The 13,755-nt window shown below is 59.2% G+C and overlaps 1 protein-coding gene across 4 annotated transcripts; it reads right to left on the bottom strand.

Annotated features, from left to right (window-relative positions):
• Window positions 1-4,557: 4,557 nt before the first annotated feature.
• Window positions 4,558-13,645, bottom strand: LURAP1 (leucine rich adaptor protein 1). Of its 4 annotated transcripts, none has more exons than XM_067301180.1 (3): window positions 13,354-13,435; window positions 7,308-8,288; window positions 4,558-7,214 (listed from the first exon to the last, which is right to left on the bottom strand). In XM_067301180.1, the coding sequence occupies exons 2-3, from the start codon at window positions 7,524-7,526 to the stop codon at window positions 6,504-6,506; spliced, it is 930 nt and encodes a 309-aa protein (XP_067157281.1). In that variant the 5' UTR covers window positions 7,527-8,288; window positions 13,354-13,435; the 3' UTR covers window positions 4,558-6,503. The 4 variants fall into 4 exon arrangements, 3 of the variants coding, with proteins under 3 accessions (XP_067157281.1, XP_067157283.1, XP_067157282.1); XM_067301182.1 differs by having other exon boundaries at window positions 8,135-8,288; XR_010884924.1 differs by having other exon boundaries at window positions 7,153-7,214; window positions 7,945-8,288.
• Between the last annotated feature and the right edge of the window lie 110 nt (window positions 13,646-13,755).

Here is a 13,755-nt window from a genome sequence, read left to right as displayed (position 1 = left end):
GGAAAAATTGGAAACGGGGCTCCTCCAAGGCTGGAAACCCAGGAAGCATAGAAGAACTCTCCACTGGGTTGGTTTTAACGCCATATTTTGGGAACCTGGCCGCCGCACAGCAAACAGCTGGGCTGGGGGAGATGGTGCGTGTCAGACCAGGCCCACAGTCCCAGCCTGGCCCCCAGGGTGTCCTAGCAGCCCGGACCAAACTCAGTCCCCAGGGCCAGGAACATCCTCCTGGAACATCTGGGCCAAGGTCAGGGACGCATCGCCACCTCAGCCTGGTGTCGCACCGAGGACGCAAAGGCTTTCCCAGCCGTGCAGCGACACAGGACCGGAGATGCTGCACCCAAACTGGGATGCGGGATCAGTGTCGTGGGCTTCTCCTGGGGGATCACCTCTTTACTCGGACAGGGACCAATCTCAGCCTTACCTTGCAGACCATCCCAGCTGCCAAAACACAGCGGGGCTGTGGGCAGGGCTTGGGGGCGTAATCAGCCCTTCCCGCCCCGATGTGTCGGGGTGCTGCACCGTGCCTGCGGCGGGGGAGCCAGAAGAGCCCTGGCCCTCGGCTCGCAGCACAGGTCACACGCGGCGAGAGGCTGGGCTCGGGGGCACTGAGCACGCACCGTGCACGGGGAGAGGATCTGCCGCTCAGGCCAGCAGCAAGGCTTTTGGGGAAGACGCGGGGCCTCTGCAGCCGAGGTCTCGGCTGTTTGCAGGACGCGCTCCCGAGCCGAGCCAGACTCGCTGTGGGAGGAGAGCGAGATAAGGAGGCAGGCTGGGAGCGCAGCCAGCCCCGGCGGGGACGGGATGGGACGGGACGGGACGGGATGGGGACCGGCAGCACCCCGGCGTTATCCACCTCGGGTGAAACGTGCCGTGCCACGCGGGCTCCCTGCTCCCTGCAGGGGCTGGGGCAGCCCCGGGAAACGCCGTTTCCCCGTGTTTCATGAAAGCAGCTCCACGGCATCCTCTGCTGATCCATGCCAGGACTGCCCAGGTCCCAGCGTCTTCCTGGAGCACCCCAGCACACGCTCCCCCACGGCACAGCGCGGTGCGCTGGGTCAGTTCAGCTCACTGATCTGGCTGAATCTTTTTTTAGGGGCTTAATTTTCAGGCAGGCCACCCCACATCGCAGCCACTGCTCAGCAAAGGGAACCGGAGCAGGGCTACATCAGCCCATTCAGACTTGCTTCATCTGCACCTTTGCATCTTCATATCATCAAGCACCAGGTGCCAGAGGCAGGACCGCGCCGGGGCGGTTCGAGACAAGCTGGTGCTTGCACATCCCACGCAGCTGGCTCCTTCCCCTTCCCACGTACCCAGAGGTACTGGGGTATTTTAGAGCAGCCCCAAGAGGCCCTAACACTCGGACAGGGTTTTCCTCCCAGCAGCTGATCCCAGAGCGATGCTGCCCAGCACGGGGCATGCCAGGTGCAGTGCAAGGGGCAATGGGGCATGTCACCCCGCAGCCCGGAGTGGGGCAGGGAGGAGGGCTGGGCGCCGGATCCGGCACCAGCAGCTTGGTTGTGCAAAGCTGCCGTGTCTGCACACAGAGGCCCTGAGCTTGCAGGGTGGATTGCGGAAATCGGGGTGGGGAGATGGGACCTGTCCCCCATCAGCCTCCCCAGGGCTGATGCGGGATTTGCGGAGGGAGACAGAGGCGGGCAGGCAGCCGTGCCCGGCACATGGCCACGCTACCATGTGCGTGTGCATGTGTATGTGCATGTGTGTGCGGCACAGACCTAGTGCGGGAGGACACACACCTGGGGGGCGTATGAGGAGAGGGTCCCCACGTCGCCGGGGGGGTGGCATGGGGGACGGCAACCCACAGCAGGCCTGGAAACCGGCCCCCGAGCGGCGGTGGCTTCGCACCCCTTTCACCACCCCCTGCCCCTTCGGCTCCTGCCCCAGGAGCCCATCAGGACCCAGATATTGAGGTCCAGCCAGGTGCCACCTGCAGCCGCTCGGCAGCGCCCGTGTCTCTCCCCGCGTGCCGGAGAGGTCGGGCACCACGGTGGAGGGTCTCCCTGAGCCCTGCCAGCCCAAGGGCCCTGCCGTTCCGGAGACCGGCTAGACACCATCTCCCCCTCCGACCCTCAGAGCCAGGGCCTGGATGCACATTGCAGATGCCGCGCCTGGATGCACGCTGCGGAGCCGGCGCCGGGCTCCCGCCCTCCCAGGAGGCTCGGAAAAGGTTATTTTTCACCCAGCCTCCATGCAAGGAACTGCTTTGAATTGCTTAAATGGCTGCGTTGCTTCAGGGACGGGCCCTTGTGGAGCTGCATGGCACAGAGGAAGGCGAGAGCCCAGAGGACTTTTAAACAGCTCCTGCTGCTAGTTATTAAAGTGGTTTAGTGCCTTGTTAAGAAAGCCTAATCTCTGTGTATATCTAAAAAAAATATTAGCTTGCTGGTGCTTTTATTATAACCGAGGTGGGCGTTTTCTGGCAGCGGCTCGGAGCCCGCCTGGCTTGTTTTATCAGCTTGTTTTCTTACCTGATAGAGCCCAATAACAGACCAAGGGCAGCAGGAGGGAGCAGGGGAACAGGCTCTTCCCCGGGAGCGGCGCGGGGGGAGGCTGTGGATCCAGCTCCGGGCTGTTTCCCACCCACGGGTGCTCTCAACCCATTGCTGCGCCAAACCGCCCCGCTGGCAGCGAGACAGATGCTCCCAGGGCATTTCCCCGGGGAAGGCTGGGGACAAGCCGGCTCTGCGCATGGCAGGGATCCAGGCTGCCGAAGAAAACCTGAGGTGGATCGCCCTCCCAGCCCAGAGACGGGGCAGGGAGCAGCTGGGAGAGCCCGAGGGAGAGCTCGGCCACCCCGCGGGCTCCAAGGGCTGGATTTTGGTGGATACCCAGATCTGGGGGCTGGGGGCACTTTAGGCTCTTGCAGCAGGGACAGGCTGAAGAGTCCCAGGGCTGGTGAGACAGGACCGGAGATATTACTGAGACAGCTGATGTCTCCAGGAGATGTCCGAGGGGGCAGAAATGACCTTGCTGAAGGGCTAGCTCCCATTTGGCTCAATGTCTCTCCAGGCCAGGGCGTGCTTCGGGGACTAACCACCACGGGACGAGCCCTGGGCCAAGCTCCTGCCTGCCGGGACGGCTGCTGGGAGAGTCCCAGCGAAGGTTCAGTGGGGTTATCCACAGTCAGGTGCCCCATGGAGCCGTCTGATGGAGGGGAGAGCGCACGGGTAAAGAGCCATCCCCACGTAACCCCCAGCACCGTTCCCAGCCTCGTCCCAAACGCTCAGTCGTGCCGTGCTGGGTAGTGCCAACACATTCGCCCTATTTCCTTAGCTGGGGAGCTGCGCGTGGGAGACACGGATGCTTCTGTGCTCAGCGGAGGCAGGCATAGCAGTGCCCCAGGGTGGACAGGGTTGAGCAGCCCACTGGTGCTCACCGGCAAAGGCTAGGGCAACGGCAGGAGCTGAACCCCGACTCCTTTGCATGACATTTCTCCTCCCAGCCCTGGGCTGCAAAGAGCAACCCCAGCGTGCCACGCTGCCTGGCCTTTCAGTGATGTGCAAAGCTGTCCAGTCACCGCGATTTAGGATTTGGAACAGAAACAGGCTGGGTGTTTTGTTTCTAGGCTTTTCTTCTTTTTTTTTTTTTTTTTACCTAATCCCAGCAGAAAACAGGGAAATCCTGCACAGCCCTGCTGGCTCCAGCATCTGCCTCCCCATCTGCAAAAGCTCATGGTTTCAAAGCTGGGAGCCTAAACGGATGCTGCGGCTGGGACAGCAGGGCTGGGGAAGAAGCTTGCGTTTGCTTTGGAAAGGCTGATGTTTTCATGAGCAACAGCTTCAGTGGTTTTAAAGGACCCACCCCAGTAGCCAGGCCAGGATTGAATCAGCCTCCCAATACCCTCGAAACAGAGCTGCGACTGCTCCTTCTCTGCACTGGGCTGGAGAAATCCCTGCCATGCACCCAAGGGGGCTGGCTAGGACTGTGCAGAAAGCAAATGTGGAGCAAGAAGGCCAAATGAGATGGGGATCCCTTGGGACGCTGAGATGCGTCAGAACAGGGAGAAAAAAACCTCCTTGTCGCCGCATCAGGTGTAGCCAGTGGGAAGGGAGGTGTTCCTGGGAGGGGGTATCCAGTCCTGCCAGCACAACGCATGGCTGCAACGGCAGTGCACACGAAGGGAAAAAGCAACAGGAGGGAGCTGGAGACAACCAAAACCTCCTGGAGGGAAGCATGGGGGGGGAAGTAGTTACCGGTCCTGGGGACACAGTTCTGCCTAGCTCAACACGCCCGATTTCAAGGAGATTCAATCTCGCCAGCATCCTCCCCACCACTCCCCCGGCAGACCTGCTCAGGTGCCCGGCTGCTCCGGGAACAGTCCCTCATGGCAGGTGTCGTCGTGGTGAGGGGACATCCCTAGACCCAAGATCTGTGCCTGCTTCAGGACTGGGGCTAACCCGCCCTGTCTGCATAGCTCCGAGCTGCTCAGTCGCACTTGCTCCCAGCGGCTGCAGAGCCATTTCTAAGCAGGACGGCCGTGGTAGGAACCTCTCCCCTTCCCCGTGTGCTCAGCAAAGCACCAACAGCGGGGCCTTGCAGACACGCTACCGTTTATTAAGCCAGCTATTTTTGTCGACAATGGTTTTCAGCAGCGTCAGAGGACTTACCCCATCTCCCCCAGGACCCACAGCCGATTCATTGCATGCAGGGCTAAAGGAAAGCCGGGGACAGGCAGCCTCGAGGGACGTAGCGGCTCAGCTGGCAGCAGCATAGCTGCCTACACAGGAAGCTATAAGGTGCTCACAGGTGATCGCAAGCCAAGCATGGCTTCTCAAGCAGGCAGATGGGACATGCTTGTGCAGGGCAGCCCAGCTCTGGTTTGCTGGGATTCCCCCAGGACCCTGACAGATGCCACCTCCAAAAATTTGAGTTTTGTCCTGCTCTTATCCACGAATGCAAAAACCTCTCCATGTCCACCCAGGAGAGCCCTGAGGATCTTCCCTGCTGCTCTGGGAAAGGACGGTGTTCACAAGTCTCAGCAAGGAAGGGAGCCCCACTGAAAGTGCTGCTTCAGAGGTACAAGGTTGACAGCACGCACCCAACTGCCTTCCTAACCATGTCCAGCCCACACCACCTCTGCTCTAGAAATATTCACATCTTCCCCCCTCTCTTGGTTTCCCAGGGACTTCAGGAGATATAATCCCAACTTCCAGCACCCCAACAAGGAAAGAGTCAGGCTGGGATTCACGGACAGAGGGGAAGAATGGCACTAAGCCCCAAAAAAGGCCATCTCTGCACTCAGCCAGGAGCAGATGCACCCACAGGTAGTAAAGCTGGGACACTCCAGGCTTGTCTCCCTACTGCTGTGGAGGTGGAAGAGCCCCTCTCCTCGAAGTGGAGGCTGCAGGATGCCAAGGTCCTTCCCTGCATCCTTGTTTACAGGGAGCGCTTTCTGCCAAGCTAACACACAGCTGCAGCTGTAAGCCATGCTCTAAAAGCCAGCAAGAGGGTGGGCTGGGAAGTGTAGTGTGTGGATGGTAAAAGGCACAGGAAGAAGACAAGGCTAAAAGGACAGAGCTGTCTCTAGAGCAGGGACATTGCAAATCCACTCCTGCAGTGGAACCTCATGTTTCTAGTTGCTGGCTGGCTGCAGAGACCCACCACCATTCATCACAGAGATGGAGAATCCTGGCCATCACCTTCATCATGCTGCATCAGGGGAAAGCACAAGACTTTAACAGCAGTTTGAACCCCACAGACTCTGCCAGGCTGTTTGTACACTTCCACTTCATCAAGACCAGCACCGCTCGACTGGGGTTTCCTCATGATTTGGTCACAAGGTGGGAGACAGTCCAGAAACAAAAGAGGAAAACTGGATCTCCATCTCCCACCAAGTGCTCTGCTATTCTCACATGTAATCACCCTAGCTAGACACTGGCCTTAAAAGGAATGTTGGAAATGAGCCTGTCCCATGGACACACTCAGACTTCTCTGCTCACAGTCCTGCCCCACGACTCACACCAAGCATGCTGGTGCCACCAAGCTGTGGATGTGTGGGAGCATCTCCTGTCCTGTCTGGGTGGTAGATTTGGGGACGGGTCCCCAGTTTTTGCAAATGAGAGGCTGAGGAAGAGGGCTGACGCAGAGCCAGGGAGAGAACCCAGGAGTCCTGCTGCCCCAGGTGCCCCCCACCAACCCCTCACTTTCAGCTCAAGCAAAATGTCCCTCTTCAAGGACAGTGGGCCACCAGGTCCCTTCATGGGACCAGCCACCTGCAAGCATCACCCTGTAGCAAAGGATTAAACTTATGGGGACCCACCTTGCTCTGCCTTTCCCAGGAAATTTGCCATGGGGTGGGCACCCCACCCCAAGCCCCTAGTGCTGTATCACCAAACCCTGCTGGGGGGGATCAGAGGGACAGCATGACACAGCCAAGCCAGACCGCCTCCCTCTCCCTAGCCATACCACTCTCCCAAGCAGAAACACATGAAGCAGAGCAGATGGTTGGCAGAGCTGAACTGGGAATGTGAAGCCATGGGCTACAAGAACGTCACATCATCCTGAGACTGGAGCCAGCGCCAGTGAGCATCATATTCCAGGTGCACTTTGCTGTTGAGTTTGCAGTTCTCAAAGTCAGCTTCAGCCTTCCGAGTCTTCCCACCTGGGTTCCCCTTCCCCATCCTTTCCCCAGCTCCTGATGGCAGTTTGGTGTCTTTGCCTGGTTCCAGAGAGGAGGGCTGCTTGCCCAAATGGCCATTGGCCACTTGGGGCTCCTTAGCAAACCGCTGCTGGTCTGGGCAGCTCCAATCCTGGGGCAGCCCAGCAGGCAAGTTGTCCGCATGGGGCCATTCATGCTCCGCTTTGCCCTTCTCCTGCTTTGCAGATAAGCCCCTGTCGTGGTCAATCCTGGCCCAATCCTGCTCTGCCCTGGCCAGGACTCTGCCTGGTGCAGATGCTGCGGCAGGATCGGCAGCGTTCTGGGAATACTCATCCATGTCATCAGCCAGCGTGTCCAGGTAGCTGCCAATGGAGATGCTGTCCAGCTTGTCATTGGGGTCCTGCACGCTGTCCCAGCTGCCCCGCCGTGACGCCTCCTGGCTCTCCACCAGGCTGTACTGGCTGCTGGTGAGGCTGCTGCAGCGGCTGGTCAGCGTGCTCTTCTCCTCCAGCAGCCATTTCAATGCCTCGATGCCCTCGTTCACCACCGCCAGCTGCTGCAGGATTTTCACATCGACGGCTGTCAGGTAGGCCTGGCAGGGAAATGAAGAGCACGCAGGTCAGGAGGAACCAGTCCCACTTTCCCCTCCATCCAGCGACCGAGGGCCCCGAATCCCAGCCCACACCTTTCTCTCTCTGGTCCCATTGCGGCCTGGAACGTGCCAGAGCCCCTGGCAGCCCCAGAGAGCAGAAGCAAGTCGGGAGCTGGGAATCTGCTGGCCATCCCAGGTGCAGTGCCATCGTCCCCGCTTCAAGGTAAAAGCATCACTGCAGTGGTCACAGGTATCACAAGCTGCTTGATGAACACCATGCATGAGGTGGGGAAATGCCCTGCAGGGAAACATCTGTCCTCTTTCCAAAGAGATCTTGTCCCAAGACCTGGGGACACTGTCACCTTGGACCAGTGACACATGGCATTCACTGGCCAGCCAACACCCTCCAGAAAATCCAGGGCATTTACGCCACTGCCTCCTATGGGGACTGGAGCAAGCAAATAACTGTAGTCACTGGGCCCAGATCTGAGCCCGGAGCATCCCCTGAAACCCTGGGGAGCAGCTGGCAGGGCCAGGGGGATCAGGGAGGAAGACACCAGGACATTATTAAGGGTAAGGATCTTGCTGGACTACCAACACCTCCGGGGCCTGGGCAATCCCCCTGGCCAACTCTCTGAGCTGTTTCAGCTGGACCCTTTCATGCATTTTACTTCCCCCCTTTTCATACACGTGAGGTGTCTGATCCGAGCCAGGGAAGTGTGGTACCCACGTGGCACGGCAGGATTAGAGACTGAGGTCTGAATCACTCCCAAAGCTACCAGTCAAGTGTCAGTTTTTTCAGAAGGTGAAAGAAAACAGAGGTGACACAACACATCCATCCTGGCAATTGCTTGGACACAGGCTGGAGCAGCAGCTGGGGAGATCGTGTGGGGGAAGATGGGGCTTAGAGATCACAGTACTCGCATTGCTGATTCTTGTCCCTCCAAGGCTGAGGGGAAGCTCTTCACCATACTTCAATTGCTGCAGAAACATCTGTTTTCCTAACGGGAAGGCCAGCCTGCCAAAACATTCTTGCTTGTATGATACTTGCTGCTGAAAGCCCCTGGATTTCCCCTGCACAGGATGGAAATATGTAGCCAGGAAAGGGAGTAAGAAGGGAGGGGAAAAAAAGAGAGAGAAGAAGAGAAATCAACTGTGGGACAGGTATGGGCAGCCAATGCAAGGTGATATTTGGGGGATGCTCCTCAAACACGTGAGAGAGGCTGCAAGGAGCCCTTTCAGCTGGACTATTGTGGACACGGCATCTCCAAACACAGACCAGGCTGACCAGCTGCACCCAGCCCTGACAGTTTCAGGGCTTGCAAGACACAAAGGCAGAGCTGCAGCAAGCCTCCAGCTTGGCACGCGAGTCCCTGCACCGAGTCAACCTCTGCTGACTCACCTGCTCTGCCATGAGCCAGGGCAGGGAATGGATCTGGCTGAAAACAGTTTTTTGGGGGGCAGGGGTGAGGAGGGAAGGTGATGGGTTAAATTTTATCCTGGACCAGATCCTGGTCCAGCTCCCTGCAGGCCCACAAGCACTGCTGGGAGCCCTGGGGAAACAGGGATGGGAGCGAGCAGCTGACGGTGGGACCAGTACAGCCAGCTGGGTTGGGAGGCTCTAAACTGCAGCACTAGCCTACAAAGCTCTCGGAGCACAGAGCAGCCCTTGGGATGGTGGTGGGTGTTTGACCAACATGAACAAGGGACCCTGCTACAGCCACCAGCTCTGTCACCTTTGTACCTCTCCTTCAAGCAGCTGCGGGCAGCTAATACCACCCCCCGCCAGCACCCTCCTTACAGGGCTAAACAAGCCCAGCTCCACCTCTCCTCACAGGACATATCCCGGACCCCAACCATCAGCTGAGATGGGACGGCCAGAAATGGCCAAATTTCCTCTGGAGCCTTCAGCGTGGTTCTAAGCTGGTATCTTCTGAGCAGGGATGGCAGCAGGGCAGACCAGAAGTGGATAATTTCCACTTTCCACCTCAACACATGTGAAATGGTGCATATTGTTTCTTCGACCCTTTCCCCCCCGCAACTTTCGCAAAAGGCAAGAAGAAAAACCCAACACGGGTGTTGGCTAAGGGAGCAGCAAAAGGGTGATTACGGGCATCCAGCACAGCCCTTTGGGGCTCCCACAAGTCCCCACAGACTTGTTCTCAAACTCATCCCATCCCTTGCACTGACATATGAAAGAAAACCATACAGTCCCCCGGGATCATTTCTAAGCACAGCAACTGTTCCTGAGCATCTGGTGCCCTTCCAGTCACCCGCCCGTTGATGACCCACGCGTCTCCCAAGATCCCCATCTCCGGTCCCACAATTAGCACAGCAACAAAACCAACAGAGGAAGGAGCTTGGGAAAACTCCAGCCCGAGTTTTGGCACGTGACGCCTCTCACTTAAGAGGACACAAAGAAAACGGGCAAACATTTGTAGAGACCCTGACAATAACCCCCTCTCCCCCTCCCCCCCGCAGGCCCATCAAGCTAGATTTAAAAAAATAAAAGCAATGAGAGCGCTATAAACTGCCCAAATTGGGGCAGGAGCCAGCTTTGAACTGCAGAAACTTCCTTTCTAGGCAAGCTATTTCTAAAACTGCCTACAGTGGACTTTTCTGCATGTTTTGCTAAAGTATTTGGCCTTGGCACAGAGAAGACACTGGACTAGGAAGTCTGGTAATTCCCGACGTCTTCCCTGGAGTCTGAGCAATTGCATTTCTCTCTGCCACATCCAACTGCTTGCTGTCACGCATGCAATGGACAGAGCCGAGCCCTGAGGTCGAAAGTCGCTCTGAGATCAGTGGGCGGGATGCAAATGAAAAAACACCCCCTATTTTTCATTTGCTGGATAGAGCTGGCAGCAGCTTTGCTGCTATTTCATGCCAGTCTGAACCCTACTGTTGTCCCCCTAGAAATACCCTGCAACAAGGCGAGGTTGTATGGAAGGACACCAAGAGCCTTTCAGATAGGTCAGCTGCTTTTTATTCCTGTCTCGTGCAGGACAGGCATGGTGCAAAGGGACTCGGAGGCTCTGCTGAACTCAACAGCACAGTACTGCTTTTGTACCTGCCGCAAAGTCAGCCCAACGCTCCCTGCACACAGGCACGTCAGGACCTCGGACATCAGCAGCAGCTGCAGGGGAGGAGGATGATTAATTAGCACATGGCATGGGACGGAGGAAACCAGCCTGGACTCCCTGCTCTCGGACACACAGCCACGCACTGCGCCGCTCTGGGCCTCAGTTTCCCTATGCCCACTCTGCAAAACCATCCTGCCTCATCAATATCCCATCGGGGGGGGGGGGGGGGGCTCCTCCAGAAATGTCCTCTCTCTTTAAAAGGGGAAATACATCCCCCAGGCAGGCTGAGCTGGTTCATCAATGCTCATGTTTGTAGAGAGTGGCAGCACTTCTCTCCTAATACAGAATATTTCCTGATGTCTAAAACAAGGTTGAGCTGAGACAGCACAGCTCACGCCAGCAGGCAGGTGGTGTGAGGGAATAGGAATAGGTCCCCCCTTCTCTCCCCAGCAGCCAATGCTCAAGAAACCAGTGGACACCTTCTACCTTTGAGACTTCCAGTTTTTGTGTAATGCAGGAGGGAAATGGCCAAGAAGTTCAAAAGTTATGCAAAAAGGAGAGACGGACAGACACACCCATGGCGCTGATCACTTAAGTTTCAGTTTCTGTAAGGCCTCAGGTAAAATGAAAAACCCAACCCCAAACCCAAGCCACAGAAGTCTAACTAGTCGCACGCCAGAATCAGCCTGGAGTATGCCTTGGCTCTGCCTCCTCAGGGGTGTGCAGTGACAAGTTAGCAAGCTGGGATCTCGATTTTCACAAACAAAGTGTTTCTGCGCTGTCCTCTCCTGTCCCTGCTGTGTCCCCAATGCATTCAAACTCAGAGCCTTCCTTTGCAATGCTGAAAACAAGCTGTGAACACCCAGGGTGCATGCAAATCCTGGGGCTGGGCCGAGCCCTCTCTGCATCAGGGCAGGATTTACTCCCCCCACCCCGAATCCACTTCCGTCATTCCTGCAAGGAGGAATTTGGCCCAAGGGATAAAATATCCTCCTCAGATTAGTAAGGGAGAGTGGGAATTTGCTCTCTCCCCCCCCCCACCGCCCACTCCCAGGCAAGTTTCTCCTTTTAGCACTCACTTGCTAGAACAGCAGGGTGGTATGTGGGACAGAGATGCTTCAGAGGAAAGTTGCTGGCGTTGCTAGTAGGGGCTGGGGGCGGGGGGCATCTTGGTTCCCATTCACAGGGGAATGGGGGAGAAAAGGGGAGCCCTGTGCTGAGATTTAGGAATCAGGGCTCTACTCCTGGGCCTGCCACTGCCCAGGAACGGGCTGTGCCTCGCTTTCCCCACCTGCAGTCTAGGGATGAGGCTACTGACCCCCCTGCTTTGGTCTGCTGATGAAAACAGCCAGGCCAAAGAAAGGAAAGGTGCTGGCTCTGCGCTCTGAGCTGAGGTTAATAAAGTATCACCCCAAGTCTGGCCCCAAAAGATGCTTCACAAACTATCAGTCAAGCCTGCCTGCCTGCATGCAGCTGCTTCTGGGGTGCAGGACAGGGCTGGGGAAAACACCAGAGCTCCTTCCTCCTCTCACAGGCAACCAAGGGCTTTCAGACCTTTCTCCTCTGGTCAGAGTGCAACCTGGCAGTCGGTGTGGAGCAAGGATGAAAGGTTTATGCTGTTGGGACTGACCCTGGGAACACCGAGCTGGCTGGGAGAGATTCTCAAGGTCTCACAACAGGACAAATCCCCAGTACAGACTGCTCAGGCTGGGCCAGTGCTGCACATGGAAGACCTCCGTGGTGGCAGGAACGGATGCTGGCTATATTTAGCCTATTTTCCTATGGAAACGATGCTTATTCGATCCTGCTTTGAGTGTGTGTGTGCGTGGGAGAGTCCCTTCCCCCAGTAACATTTTAACCCATTGCCCAATCTCAGCCACGTCTCCTGGAGGAGCAGGGATATTTGCTCCCTTCACATTGTGTGAAAAGAAGGAGACGGGAAAGGTTATATCTGCTTCCCCCACCCCCTCAAGAAAGGCTGCAGCTAGAGCTCAACCCTTCTACTAGGCACCAGAGAAGCTACATCAGGCAGCGAACCATGGGAAAAGCTCCTGTCGATGCCTGTGCGCTGCAGCCCACCGGGGACTCAAAGCTGGCGCAGCGAGGGGTCACCGCTCGCGGTTCCCTGGCGGATCCATCCCTCTCCCCGCCGCCGTCCCCCAGCTGCTGCGGCCAGCTGTCCCCGCCGCCCGCGCGGCGGCATCCTCGGGAACCCGAAAAATAACAGTCCCACGCCCAGACAAATCCCAGGAAGCAGCAGGCAGAGGAGAGAGCAGCTCGGCTGCCCGGGCAGGGGGGGAAACGCAAAGGCGGAGGGTGCCGGGCGATGCACCAAGGGCGGGCAGCGAGGCGGCGGCAGAGCCGGGGAAGGCCCCGAGCGCCAGCCCCCGGGGGGGCAGGACAGGCGCTGAGGGCACGGGGAGCCCCGCGGGGGGGCAGGGGGAGCCCCAGCCCCGGAGCCACCGCGACGCCCTTGGCGAACGTCCCTCGCCGGGGGGGGGGGGGGCGGGCTCCACCGGCCCCCAAATCCCCCGCCGGCCCCCTCCGGAGCGGAGCCACTCCACAGCAGCCCCCGGCCAGCCCCCCCCGAAATCAAGGGGGCTCAGCCCGGGGCCCCGGCTGGTGGGCGAAGGGGAGTCATCTGGCATCTCCGTGTAGCACCTAGCACTTCCAAAAGGCTGCTTTTTCACCCCAGAATGGTTTGAGGAAAAAACTCTGCCCGCATCTAATCCCCCCCACCTCCCCTAGAAGCGCCACCAGCAGCCCCACAGGTGACCCACCCCCGGTGCCCATGGGGTGCGGAGACACCCCTCTGCACGAGGGCAGCGTGCAGCAGTCAGTCACCCCCGGGGGGGGGGCAGTTATTTACCCCCGGGGCAGCCAGTCACCCCCGGGGGGGGAGAGGGGCAGTTATTTACCCCCGGGGCAGTCAGTCACCCCCAAGGGGGGGGGGGCAGTCACCCCCAAGGGGGGGGGAGGGGGGCGGGCAGGCAGCCGCCCCGGCGGGCAGCGGCAGTGCCCGGGGCCGGCAGGCCGCCCGCGGCCGCGGCACTCACCAGGTCGAGGCGGAGGGCGCGGAGGCGGTCGGCGAGCGGCGGGCGGGCGCCGCGGGCCGGGGCCGGGCTCGGGCTGGCGGCTGCCGGCGGCGGCGCGGAACCGGGGCCGGGGGCGGACCCGACGCGCAGCCCCCGCAGCAGCCCGGCGGGCGGCCACCGGCCCACCTTGCTCGCCAGCTCCCGCAGGTCGGCGGGCAGCGCCTCCCCACCGCCCTCCATGCGGGGTAGAGCGGGAGCCGCGCTCCCCGCTCGGGGCCCGGCGGCGGCAGCGGCGACACCAGTCCCAGCCCGGCCCGGCGGCGGCGGCGGCACCGGCGGCGGCACCGTCACCCGCGCCGGCCCCGCCCCCCGCCCCCACCTGCAGCGCCCCGCCCGCCGCGCTGCGCCCGCCCCGCCCCGCCC

The sequence above is a fragment of the Apteryx mantelli genome, chromosome 8 (genome assembly GCF_036417845.1).
Source record: "Apteryx mantelli isolate bAptMan1 chromosome 8, bAptMan1.hap1, whole genome shotgun sequence".
Taxonomy (NCBI): domain Eukaryota; kingdom Metazoa; phylum Chordata; class Aves; order Apterygiformes; family Apterygidae; genus Apteryx; species Apteryx mantelli.
The sequence above is the reverse complement of the archived record's forward strand: the minus strand, read 5'-3'. Positions and strand labels throughout refer to the sequence as shown.

Coding starts and splice junctions, on each gene's coding strand:
- LURAP1 (XM_067301181.1), bottom strand. CDS start 13,572: ATGGAGGGCGGTGGGGAGGCGCTGCCCGCCGACCTGCGGGAGCTGGCG. Junction 7,215..13,353: donor GCGCCCTCCGCCTCGACCTG/GTGAGTGCCGCG, acceptor TTTCCCTGCCAG/GCCTACCTGACAGCCGTCGA.